This window comes from Lygodium microphyllum, chromosome 8, assembly GCF_053477565.2.
Source record: "Lygodium microphyllum isolate KBCC chromosome 8, Lygodium_microphyllum_v1.1.10, whole genome shotgun sequence".
In the NCBI taxonomy this organism is placed as follows: Eukaryota; Viridiplantae; Streptophyta; class Polypodiopsida; order Schizaeales; family Lygodiaceae; genus Lygodium; species Lygodium microphyllum.
Window position 1 is genome coordinate 5744818 of NC_141142.1, and position 13642 is coordinate 5758459.

A 13642-nucleotide genomic window follows, 5' to 3' on the forward strand; every position below is an offset into this window, starting at 1 on the left:
GGCGGAGACTCAAGCCGCGAGGCCACGTGGAAAGGCTTCTTCAAGCGGAATCCTGATTGTCCGGTGTCTGCGTAGTACGTACGCATCTCGGAAAGGTTTCCCACGATTGATTCCCAAAACCACGGAAGAACCGGTGCGCACGTGGCAGGCAGGATGAGCTTGCTGGCGTGGGAGCCTGGAGGTGAAGTGGGTAGCCTGTCTGCGTCTTGAGATCACGTGGCAGAAGGCGACAGTCCTCAGCGGAATTTGAAAGTAGTCTTTTCCATGAGGACTCTAGTGCAAATTGCAAATGTTGCATGCGCCTCTGCGCCGGTCGGTCGCTCCGCCCTCACAAAATCCACACGAGTTACAGCTACCGAAAAGGAGGAGGCGAGGATTAGTAGTCGAAGAGTTAACTGAGAGACGCAATCAGTCACGGTTCTTCCCAACTCCGATCGTGGACTCCTTCCAAAATTCCAATCCCTGCTCTTTCTCTTTGTTTGCGTTCTATTTCCTGCCCGCCTCCCTCAATCCCTTCGTCTGTCGACGTTCCTTAGCCTACTACCTACTCTCACAAGCTGGTCTTTTCGTTCCCCCATCGATAGGGCAGGCCGGAAACGAGTTCTTCGTGAAGGCGCCTCGAGCAAAAGCCGCAGGTCTCTCTCTCTCTCTGCGTAGCTATAAGCTTTTCTCCTTTTCTTTCATGCCTCAGTATAGACGCTCTCGCTTTGAACAAGCTACACGTTTGCTTGACTTTTACTGGTATTGCGTTTCCTTTGATGGCCTATGTGTGTGTGTGTGTGTGTGAGAGAGAGAGAGAGAGAGAGAGAGAGAGAGAGAGAGAGAGAGAGAGAGAGAGATTTGCAAGTCTCCTTATCATTGCATCTTTTCAAGGTCTTTATGGACTGGAGAGAAAGAAGTTCCTCTCCCAACTGCTTGTGAAGCACTAATGGTAACCCGCAAGAACAGCTACAATAGCAAAGATAAATACGTTGGTTGTTCCTATATGTGACAGGTTTCGGAGTAATACAATGTTTAGAACAGCCCGAAAGTCAACAAGCTCCCTTATTCGATTCCTTTTCTCCAGGTAATCTGGTCAGAATATGCTGAACACCGTCTATAACGGTTTTCTTGATTGTTGACTCTTGTAATTGAGACAGAGGTTTGCGAACATACTCTCCACCAGCAACATGCAGGGGTCTCCTCCATCTGCCAAACATATCTCGGCCATTCTTTCGCAATCAAGATGTCCTTAAACCACAATGGTTCTTTCCACGGGTATGCAAATCTGGCGTGCTGTGAAGTTCAACGTGTTTTCAATAGAAACCATTGAGAGCAATATGGTGATCTGCAGTTGATTGAAAGCAGTCTTGGATTTCTTTTGGTGTGCATTTAGTCGTACTAGTAAGTATTAATTCTGGTAATGTTAGATGAGGATTGTTAACTTTGGTCATCTTACTGTGAATAGACCTTTGGGTCCCAGTCCATAAGGGAGATTGATGACAATATTCACACACTATCCAGTGAACCGGTTTCATTCTGTTTCACACTTGACACACTCATGCTGCACACTCTTTGTATGTCAACTCAAAGAGTTATGTAGTCTTTGAGAAGAGAATCTAGGAGTGAAAGATCCCACATAGTCATATCTCAAAGTTCACATTCTAAGGAGTTTGTTGTTTGTGCATCTCAATCTTAGATCCCACAAGTCCCACCTCATATCCATTCTCTACTTCAATTCATCTTGTTTCTACATCACCACTCACTGATCCTGTTCCATCTCAACCATTCAATGACGCAATGGCTATAGACTTGGAGTCTCATCTCCATATGGCATGGTCCCCACTCGTGTACCAAGTGTTCGTGGTGCTTCCCTGTGAACGCCACGTATGCACACTGTACCACCCTCATGCCACATGTATAAAGAGCCCTAACATAGGGGATCCCCACTCACACCCACAAATTGCTTAAATGCCTTTTCTGAGTTGGCCTTCTTACAATTTTAGCAGCCCTTGCACTTGTAAATCCTTTTCGAAGTGCTGCAGATTCATCCCTCCTTGTGCCAAAGCCATTGTGTCAAGCATCCCTCATGGGTATGGTGGGCACTTTGGGATCACCGGAAGCACATTCTACTCCTAACCATCCTCCATTAAGCTTGTTGCCATGGCCCAAGTGACAAGACACTTCAATGGGTCGATCTTCACAACTTGGTTGGACCTCATACAACAAGTCCTTGAGTCCTAGGGTTATTGAGAACTTGTCCAAAGATTAGAACCACATCCTTATCCTCACATCTCCCACCTTGAGCTTATCAATTGAAAGCTTGCAATGCTATGGCAAATATCAGGTTGATGTAGGGTCTAATGCTTGAAATTCACCTTCAATTACAACACTTCTCCCATGCATCTGTCTGTTGGAGCTGAACCTGGCTCGTCTTATATACCTCCATTGGCATGGGATTGTACACATTGCATAATGCTTGTTTATGAACTCTAGGAGTTTATTGTGAAGAAAGAGGATGACTTGAAAGTCAAGAAGACCGAGTATCAATGTTTGCTCGCCTATTTTCCCACCAGTGGCCCTCTAAAGTCAAGTGATGTTCAAATCACTCTTTTTCTTAAAAAGATGCTACCCAAAATTTCAACTTCATGTAGCAAGTCGATGCACTTGGTCTTGGATGACCCACCTAGGTCTCCGACCATTCATTGGAATGTGTGACCTGGAGGAAGAAGTAGTTCCGCCCATCTCGAGGAGCTAGTAGGTGTGCCTTGCCATTTTGAGACTTGGAGATCATGAAAATTCACCCCACTCTCATGTATGACCCATAGAAGTAACACTCTTATGGGAGGAAGGTATGGCCTTGTGTAGGGGTCGTGGCACCCGGCACTGAGCAAGAAGGGTGGCTTGGTTACTGTCGAGGAGAGGACACTAGGGTCGTAGATTAGGAAGCATTCTTCTTTATTTCCACCTATTTGAGAGTTCTTCATCCTGGATCTGCCAGTAATTGTTGTACATTGAGTCTGCTATGCACTGCAAGCAAAAGAAAAGAGCCTTTATTTATTTCTCAAATCAGTCTTAGTTCTGTTTTTTGTTTGTTTGTTTGTTTGTTTTGCGGTTGGGGGGAAAAGGGGGGGAAAACCATGCAAATGTAGGAAGTTGTCAATGTTAAAGCTCAGGTTGTATGTCTATACCATTTGCACCTGCAGTTTACAGGGATGCAAAGCTTTGCTTCAAACACCCTCGGTAGTGTTGCAGATGATGGACTTCAGAGGATTTCATGGTATGATTCTTTTGTGTCTGAGAGGAAATGCTATGCTTTGTTTTTTGAAGCTTGTGGTGTAAAGTTGATGGTTGAAATCTGTGTGTGAATGTGTGCATTTAGAGGGCACAAATCTTTTCAAGAACCTGTGACATATTTGAATGTGTACATTCAGACCTTGTTGTGTTGTCATAGTTTCTAGTTTGTGATGCTGCCTTATCATGGGTAGATATATTAAAACATGGGCTCATCACCACAATGCAACACTAATCACCACAGAAAGCATCCCATCTGGTTGAATCTTTGTTTCTTGCAAAAGAACTGAAATTTTGTGAGCAAGGAATCGTGCTCTAGGATTGTGGAACCTTGTCGGAGGACTTAAGGGGATAGGCCCTATTCTGCTCTATGCTGTGGGCCTCTTATGTGTGAACCAAGGGTTGTTGTTGTTCAGTGCATGATGTTGAAATTCAAAAACATTTACAATCCATCAGTCTACTTGCAGTCCAATTAGTGGCCTTCTCAATGATGCGAACAAAATTCATGCTAAACAAACAACCTTTTACTTGATAATCTATGCAGTTGACAAAGGATAATTCCCTAGAGTTAGTAAGAATCATTTCATGTCTTGCACTTTCCATGATGATTCATTGCGAAGAGGACATGGGTTAATAGTGCGAGATGCAGTTTATACTTCTAGGCTTAAACGAAGTATACTATTTTAATGGATATTAATCCAATTTTTAATTCATTTCAATGCATAAAGCTATTTGCTAGAAATGCATTTATGCTTCCTTTATTTTGCATATTTTATGTAAGTAGACTTTTGTCCAATTAAGAATGTCATGGTTCACAAAATTTTTCTTCATAATTCAAGTTCTTTACCCAATTATGAATATTATTGTAGGCAAGTCCCTGTTGTTAGAGAAAAGAGGAGAGATGCATAATGGGTATGTCCCCACAAGAAGCTTGATTAGAGTTAGGTTGTCCAATACCCTTACTCTTGAAGTGCATTTATGTGTATAGAGCTCAAAATCCTAGATTCATATTTGTACAGATTGTCTGACATGCATCTTTTTAATTGATAGACAAAATGTTTTTCTTTTCCAATGGAATTCTCAAATTGTGTCAGCTCCTTAAATTCTTGTAGGGATGCTGATCCAGTATCTGATTTTGACTGGGATAACCTTGGGTTCAAGTTTTGTGAAACGGATCACATGTTCGTCATGAAGTGCGATATGAATGGAGAATGGTATGAAGGGCAACTACAGCCCTATGCTGACTTAAAACTAAGCCCGTCAGCTGGAGTGTTGAACTATGGACAAGTGTGTTTTCTTTACTGAGCTCAATTTCTCCAGATTATGGTAACCGTATTTCCCTGGTTGGTTGTCAAAATCGTTGTTATACCTTATTTTCAGGGAGTTTTTGAAGGTCTGAAAGCATATAGAACTGAGGATGAATGCATTCTTTTATTTCGTCCTGAAGAGAATGCAAAACGAATGATCTTTGGTGCGGAACGTATGTGTATGCCAGCACCTTCAACAGATGTGTTTGTGGAAGCTGTCAAGCAGACAGTCATGGCCAACAAGCGTTGGGTACATATTTTCTAAGTTGCTTCTTGAAAGTGGAGAGAATCTGTCCTCAATGTTTACTCCAGTTTCAAACATCATGGTTTTGTACAGGTTCCTCCTGTTGGAAAAGGTGCACTGTACATCCGTCCATTGCTTATAGGCTCTGGACCGGTCCTTGGATTGGCTAGAGCTCCTGAATACACCTTTCTCATATATGTAGCACCTGTGGGAAACTACTTCAAGGCATGTTTCTTTTTGGCTTTGGTTAACATGCTTGGTGGGGATAGCGGGCTTGAGCTTGTTGCTTTGCACCCTACTTCTCCTGTTCACATTATCATGTTTGCCTGCTAGTAGGAGTTTTATGCCTACGTTTCAAGGATGTGTTATGGCATTCTGTAACTGCTTCAACATCTCTACCTTCTCTACACTGATCAAGTATTTCTCCATCATTTGTGAGTCTTATGACAGGATTGTGTGTGCACACAATGAAAGCATAGTAAGTTAGTTGCATTGTAATATGTTTGTCATAATGCAAGAACTGCGAAAGAGCAAGTGATGAGCAGGAGTTGGGACATCAGAATAGATAGAGGCCTTTATGTAGGCTATGAATTAAGTGGTTCTGAGTGAGTGATAATGGATAGGTGGAAAGTAGACCAGGTGCTTTTGACAGGATGATGCCAAAAACAATGACATTGAGATACATCTATCTATTCCCCATGGATATGCAGAGTATGTTTTACAGGAAGATACCTGACCCTAAAAGTGGCCACCTAAGTGTGTGCTTAATTGCCAGTCAGGAATAGGTGTTTGCTTCTCAACATTTTGGATGTCACTGAATTCTTGAAACTGTTCATGCTTGAGCTTGCATATGCCCAGCAATAGACTACATCAAAGACATGCAAAACTGCACGAACATGTTGAACTTTGAGTAGTATTTTGTATTTTTAAGTGCAATCTCAAAAGATCAATCTGCAGGTAATGCAAGTAAATCTATTCCGTGTATTTCCAGGAAGGTCCATCTCCCATTCACTTGAAAATAGAAACCCTATTTTCACGGGCTGTGCAAGGAGGAACAGGTGGAATCAAAACTATCTGCAACTATGGTCCTGTAAGAAATCCTGCTCTATTTAGGCAGGCCTGATCTGATGGCATGCTTGTTGAAAGGTTCTCATGTTTTGTAGATTTATTTTTGAAATGTTTGGAGGTCTGAACTTGAGTTAATGGCATGTAACTTCCAAAGTGGGCTTACAGAAGCCAAAGTGAGTACAAATTCACGCACATTTAATTGACAGCATGCATGAGTCCCCAGATTTGTTGTGCTTTGTGTCATCTATTATTTCAAGTTGTCAAGGTCAATTTTATATTTCATTTGATGTCATGGCTTTCTCAAATGCAGCAGAGAAATTGAGAAATATAATGCCAGGATGGACGTGATGGAGAATGCTTGCATAGTATGGTCACTGCTTGTTTGGGAGCATTTGTAATGCTCGGTGGTTAAGGCCCTTCAGACACGACCTCAACCCGGGTTTCAAGAGTTAGAGGTTCCATATTTGCCCACATGGAGGACTTATCATGCCTCTTTTTTTCATAAAGGCGACCTGTTAAAGAGATATATGTATTTTTTCCAACATTCATTTCCTGCAGGTGCCATGATGGTAACGACCTGTTTTCTGAATCTTTCTTAGGATGCCTTTTTCAAGGGGTACACCATGTCTTCCTAAAGCTGAAGCCACTGTATTGGGGCTGCTTCTGCAACTTCTCACCTTTCACCGATTTTCCCTTGTGAACCCTGCCCCAAGATAGACCTGTTCTATGTGCATGAGTAGGGGAATTATGAAATCTCTCCAAGATAGACCTGTTCTTTGTGCATGAGTGGTCTTGTGATCAAGGAGGCACCTCAATCTCTGCCCTCATATCCTCTAACATTCATTTACATCTTGGTCTCCTCTCCTTCTTCCTTGGAATGCTGCCAAAGAGGGTTTGGCTGCCCTCTCCCTCTCTTTAAGGGTTGTACTCCTGCTCTCTACCTCTCCTAAAAAGCATTGATCACTTGAAGGCAAAGATCTAGATTGTGGGTTGCCTGTCATGCCTTGGAGGATCTAGAGGCTCCAAGCCTCTAAAATTGCCATCTTGAGTATGATGTCATTGTTGCACTTGTGGTGGGGTCCTAACCTTTGTGAATACAAGCTGAAGTAGTACATGAGAGCGCCCAAGGTAATGCCTATGCTTCTCTATCAGAGGCATATCCATGCACAAAAATCTATAAACCTTGGAGATGACCCAGCATCCTTCTCTCTGTCTCTCCTAGAAAACTGTTAATAATTTAGTAGACCTACCAAACTGGGCTACAATCTAGAGATCATGCCCTTTGATAGCTACATGAGCTACTCCCAAGCTTCCTTATCTCTTCCTTGGGCTTACACCATGTTGAAGTCTTGTCCAAGGATCCACACCAGCCTACGAAGATTCTGTCTGAGGATGGCTAAGCAATGTTTACGCTCACCTCGTCTATTAGCATCACCCTAACGTGATGCCTAATGGAAGGTGACAATGCAGAACTTCTCTATCAAAGGCATATCCATGCACACAAAATCTATAAACTTTGGAGATGACCTAGCACCCTTCTCTATGTCTCTCCTAGAAAACAGTTACAATCAATAGCCAAGCCCTCTTTGGATGCCTTGTTCATCCCAATTAGCATAGTTCTAAAATAGCAAAAGAAAACAAGGGGAAAGGACAAAAAAGGTGGAGGTAAGAGGGAGATAGCAGAAGGGACATGAGGGTTAAGGCCATTGGTCGAGCGCGCACGCATGCACACACACACACACACACACACACGCACGCGCACACACTAACTGCTCCCATAGTATCAGCTTGGGTCCATCATCTCTTGGAGCTTTTTGTCACAAATTATATACATGATTGGTTAGTAGGGCCTAGATCTAATACTCTGTCTGTATGTTTTTTGTCAAAGGTCAGTAGAGCCAAATCAGGGACAGAAGGGAAGATGGAGTGTGAGAGATGAGTGGCCATGGGTCGATTTGTGTGTGCACATACACACGCATGCAGCTGCACACTTTGTGTGTGCACATACACACGCATGCAACTGCGCACACATGCATGCATGTGGCGCACACACGCACAGATCTTTTGTGGAAGTAATTATGCCAATAATCAATATACAATTGACTAAACACCATAAAAAAGTGCAAGAAAGCACTCATTGAAAAGACCATATTGAGGTCTATTCAATGCTTTCACGACAAGTTTGTCAGAAAGAGATTGATGCAAACATCTTCCAAAGTATGTATAACCATTAAAGACAATGGCCTCAAAAGTAGCTAAGTTTTGAAGCTTCCAAACAGTTAAATGTGTCCAAAAGTGTACCCAAAAAAATAAAGAAGCGTGAAGTTGGAAAATAACCAAAGACCAAACAAGGTTGCCAAATCCAAAAGAAGGAAAACGGAGTCTGAGAGAAGTGGACACTTTGAATAATCTGTTGTGATTGAGGATGATGTCCAAAAATGTGTAGAGAAGTCTCATATGAAGTACCACCATCCAAGGAAGGAGCAACACCAATCATACATCTCCAAAGTAAAAGATGCTCGTTCAGTGGCAGCTTGCAGGCCCAAATTTTGGAGTTTCTTCAATACTATTGACTAATAGAATACATACAATGCCATAATGGATTGGCAGGTGTTGCGGTTTTGAGAGGATATAGAGTTGTTTGAGCACTGCATCTGAGAGAGAAGAATTGTGGCAAGAAAGATGAGATCCAAGGCTAATCCGAGTTGCATGACAAGAAAGATGAGATCCAAGGGTATTCACAATTGCATGTAGCTTTACCATCCTCAATGTTGCACTCAGCCTCTAGATGATATTAACGTGCAACTGTACACCTCAGGGTTATTGAAATAAGAGAGTAATGAATGCAGAAGCAAAGATGCAAAGCCACACAAGCTAAAAGTACTATTAACAAGACTTATTGGTCATTCATCAAGAGAGGTATTATTGGGGCAACACGATTTAAGGCCCAGTTGTAGTGAGCACAAGTTGTGGAACTTTTGGATTCTTTCAAGGACTAGTTATTTGGAACATATAACTAGTTAGGGAGGAATGTAACACAAAACCTTCAAGATGAGAGACTTTCAAATTTCATGTTGAGGTTGAAGCAAAATGAGAAGATTCAATTCTTTTACTACAATTTACAAGAACCAAGAACACTTTTGCATTACTTACAAGAAGAGAAAGCTAGATAAACTATGTTGAAAATCTAGAGAAGTAGGATAAGTTGAATCACACTCTGATAAACTATCATGACATTGATCTGTTGAAAGCTCTCAACAGCACAGCCAACCACCAAAAGCCACAGCTCTGTCCAATGGAGCATGAGAAGGCATGCAGTAGGACACCCTCAGACCAATCCAAGCCCCTTGAATGGTGACTACTAACCCCACTCTCTAAACATCAACAGTCTTGCACCGCACTTAAGGCAAAGGCAAAGAGTGTCACCATTAAGAAATAGGCCGTCTCTACCAAACAAGTAGTAGGTGAGTCCCTAGATGCATAGGAGATATGAAACCAACCTTTCTTTTGTGGATGGGTGGTAATTCCTTGATTACAACCTAGTTATAGCAGCAACATTTATTACAAAACTAAGAAATGCAAATTAACTTATAATCTTGGACAATGAACATCTTGTTGGCCCCAAAACTGGTGCCCCTTTCGGTATTTCTTTAACTTAATTAAAGAAGTTGATGCACAATGGGATTTTCCCAATCCCTTTTGATATTCCAACTCTCCTTGCTGTCCAAAATGACTAGCAAGTCTTCAATTTGATTTGCCCCTTGATTCGAGTAGTCAATTGACCTTCACCCACTTTGATGAAGATGGAAAATTTCCCAAATTTATTGATTTGTTGGTCCCTCCATATGAATTTGACTGCTTCAGCCCTATTGTATTCAAGTCTTGGAGCTTCCAATTTCTGGCAGGCTTCCTAACGTTGCTACTAAACCCTAATTTTTGTTATAGATTAGGCTTTACAACAAAGAAATCTGAAATTTCTCAGCCTCTAGTGATCTCAATGTTGTAATCTTCAAAGCAAGGCTTTAGAAAGGTCGGGAGATGAGAGAGAATACTGAAGGGGAGAGAAATTTCAAACTTTCTTCGCAATGAACTTAAGAAAATTGGTCATTTACTGCTGTTGCCTTGTCTCAACAGCTTGTAGATGCTGTCACTTCTTGTTGATTGGTCTTCTCCTGCCCTTGGCTGTGTTAGAAGATCCTCCAATGGCTGTAGATCAGACCAACAGCATCTCCTCTCTCTCTTGCATGCTGAATGCACAAAAAATGCCTCTCTCCAGTCTCTAAATACATTTTTCAGTCTTGGATGGGCATTTTTGACAAGTGGTAGCCTTTTCAAATGGTTTTTCTAACATCATTTATAATTAAATATTGATTATCAGTCTTTAAATACTAAAAATTAATCTAATAATTATTTTGGTATCTAGAAAAATAATACGACTAGCCAATAATTAAATTGGCCAGGCAACTTCCATTCGCGAGTGTCTCTGTGTCATCTTTGACCATTAGATTGGTGTTAGATACTATTGAATGCCACTTCTCTAGTGTCACCAATTGACATTTATGTATGGCCCAACAATGAATGACCTAGGCCAAGAATTGGCACCAAATATCACCAAGTACTTCTGCAGCATAATACATATTAAGTGAGGTTTCAAAAATACAAGTCCTCATGACAAGATATAGTAGGAATAGCAAAAAAATTTGCAGCCCTATAGCCTAAAGTGATCTCCCTTTCCTCTCCCTCCCTATATTGCTGAGAGCGAGCAGCCATGTAGGAGGAAGAAGACCGTAGATGTAGCTCCGAATAGGTTGTAGTAGCCATGGAAGAAAAAGTGGAGAGGAAAAACACACAGAAGAAGAAGAAAGAAGAGGAGGATGAGGAGAATGAAACAAGAAGAGAAGATGAAGAAGCAAAAGAAGAGGCAAAAGAAGAAGAAAAAGATGAGGCAAGAAGAAGAAGAAGAGGAGGGACGAGGTTGGAGAAGAAGCAGAAAAGGAAGCAACTAGAAGGAGAGAGAGAAAAAGGGAAACATGACACCCCTCCCCTTCCACCATCCCACCACGATACCTTCCCCCTCCACCATCAACCTCTCACCCTCATCTTGAGCCACACACCTTCCCTCTCTAGGCACTTTTGAATTAGTTTCTCAAAGACGCCTAACACCTACATTAAGCCTTGTACTGTACCTCCACTAGTCACTTAGATCTCAAAGTGTCAACAATTGTTATTTCACAGTGGTTTTGGCTAGTCATATGTAGTGATGGCTCCTATAAAATGATATTATTTCTTGCAGGTTTATACTCAAGCGTTCACACGCCAAGCATTATTTGTGCCTCATTTGCATGTAGCTGCTTTCTTATTTTGCTGCAGAATACTTGTACTTGGGATATTGAGCCATATTTTTGGCTATCTTTGTACATCACACAGTGGATAGCCTGCACTGTAGAGTACACTCTTGTGCTTCGCTGGAGTTTGTGCACCACATTCACATGCTAACCCATATTTGTATGTGTTCACACGGATCCTCATCGCATTGCTCTTTCGTTTCATGTTCTCACACGTGTGTGTGCGCATATGTTTGTGAGCCTAGTTCTTTCCCCATCTTGCTCATACCTTCTCTCACAAACTTTGCATCGGTTCGAGCTTTTTTCTGCAAGCTATCACACACCTCACCAAACCATTATTTCTAGTTATCTCTCATCTGCCTTATTCACAGTTAATTGTGCCATATTTTCAGCGTTTGGTGTTTTTTACAAGGGGATAGAGTATAACTGCAGCTAGCACACTACTAGCTATTTCTAGATCTAGATTTCACACCTTGACTTCACAGTTAGATACCATAGATATAGATTCAGATTTCTATGCTGATTTATATCATGATAAGTACACATTATCTTAATTTAGATATCTTGCAACGCATCGAGACATCCAATTGCATCATCTAGACTAGTTGCTAGACCATCACGTGTATCATCTAGAGCAGTTATCATACCATCTACACTTCCTTGTGATTCTTCAATTTCTGATAGTAATCCAGATGATTGTTCTCAGCCAGTATCTACTATGATCAGATCAGCAAGTAGATCTGCTGGCTCATCAGTGCTCTCGTTTAGATCATATACTAGTAGACCTCAATCATTTATTAGATCTCCTAGCTCATCTACTAGTGGACCTATGCCATCAGCTACATTCACTAGAGTTTCACCGTCTACTATCCACCCATCCAGTGATGAGGATCCTATGGAGGAGTTTTGGGATTGTATATTGGGCTATTCTTTATCATGCATGAATTCCTAGATTGATAGAGATGTCCTTGAGCAGTTTGATGATCATATCAGAGTTGTCAGTTTGGGGACATATTGCACGAGATGCAGGAGCTTATTCATGGTAACATCTCCTTATATGCTTGTGGATTAGTACTCTGGTTGTCTTGGTGAGGCATGGAAACATAATCAGCAGAATGGCCTAGCTAGGTAGAGATCTTTTGATGCTTGGCATGATTCTATTGTTTTTGGCAGCAGTGCTATCGACCAATTATCTATAGATCTGTGTTTCACATTCCTCTAATGATACATCTAACCCACCAGATGACACAAACCTTCTGATGTAGCTGACTAAGAGATAACTATCTTTCATGAGCAGTCATTACCCATTGTGTTCCAGTTTCAGGAGGCATCCATTTAGTATTGTCTGTCGATTGTCTCTCAGATGATTCTACTCCATGCTCTATGATGGGATCAAGAGGATTCTGCCTCAAGGATACTTTTACTAGAGGATGCAACACTACTAGTGGACATAGGCTCTTTGTTTGACTGAAACCAGCCTTCTTTGAAAGGGTGGTAAATAACTTGATTAAGCACTAATTACAACAAGCATAAAATTCATATAAACTGAAATCCAAATGTTACCAAATAGTAGAGTAGACTCCCAGTTGTCCCCAAAACTAGCACCCATTTCTTTAGCTTCTATTGATATTGGATGAAGTACACTGAGATTTGGCTCCAATCTCCTTCAATACCCAATGTCTCTTCCCCTCAGAAATGACCAGCAAGCCTTCTTATCACTTTGCCCCTTGATTTAATAGGGGAATGGCCTTCAATTGATGCCTGGCTGGTCACATCTAACTTCAATCCAATTGAGATGGTTGGCTTCTTAAAACTTTTTCTGATTTCTCAAATTCCAATCATTGTTTTTAAGTTAAGCCTTCAATTTATTGGCATGAGACACAAGGTGGCTACTAAACACAGATTAAGCTGTAAATTAGGGTTTACAGCAGCAAAAATAAAGGTACTTTTCACCAGGGCCTAAAAATGGCTGAAATCTACCGAGGAATTTTTTATAAAAGAGAGAGAAATTTATGATTTCTATCACGAGAAGCTGCTCAAATTTGCTCCTGCACTGCTGGAAATGGCTGAATGACTGCATCCCACCATGAACAAGAGCCCCACATGCAGTATCTAGCTACTATGGGCCCCAAAATTGCTATCACCCGCCTATAGACAGCCTATAGGGGTTGTCGATGCCTCCAACGGCCTCTTGATCAATTGCCAGTAGCTCTCTAACAATCTCCAATGGGTGGGTTGATCACCAATGGCTGGAAAATTGTAGTAGTAGCTCTTTCTTCTTCTCTACCAACTTCTAGATTCATTTTTAATCCATTTATTTAATTTTTCAGAATTAATAGTTCTAAAAATTAACTTAGCTCTTTGTCCCTGCCGAGAAAACTAGTAGCGCCCATCCACAATGAAAT

General features: G+C 41.4%; 1 protein-coding gene across 5 annotated transcripts in view; it reads left to right on the top strand.

The window, feature by feature from the left end:
* The first annotated feature begins 253 nt into the window (after positions 1–253).
* The window catches only part of LOC148031929 (branched-chain amino acid aminotransferase 2, chloroplastic-like), a 29809-nt gene continuing 16420 nt past the window's right edge, over positions 254–13642 (top strand). For 2 of the 5 annotated variants that reach the window (XM_087682514.1, XM_087682515.1), the window contains exons 1-8: positions 255–635; positions 995–1066; positions 1140–1257; positions 3186–3259; positions 4386–4560; positions 4654–4830; positions 4918–5053; positions 5820–5914. In XM_087682514.1, the coding sequence (XP_087538640.1) occupies positions 1011–1066; positions 1140–1257; positions 3186–3259; positions 4386–4560; positions 4654–4830; positions 4918–5053; positions 5820–5914 (831 nt within the window). In that variant the 5' untranslated portion in view covers positions 255–635; positions 995–1010. Of the gene's footprint in view, positions 636–873; positions 1067–1139; positions 1258–3185; positions 3260–4385; positions 4561–4653; positions 4831–4917; positions 5054–5819; positions 5915–13642 lie in introns of all 5 variants that reach the window. The other 3 variants (XM_087682517.1, XM_087682518.1, XM_087682516.1) reach the window with 3 other exon arrangements.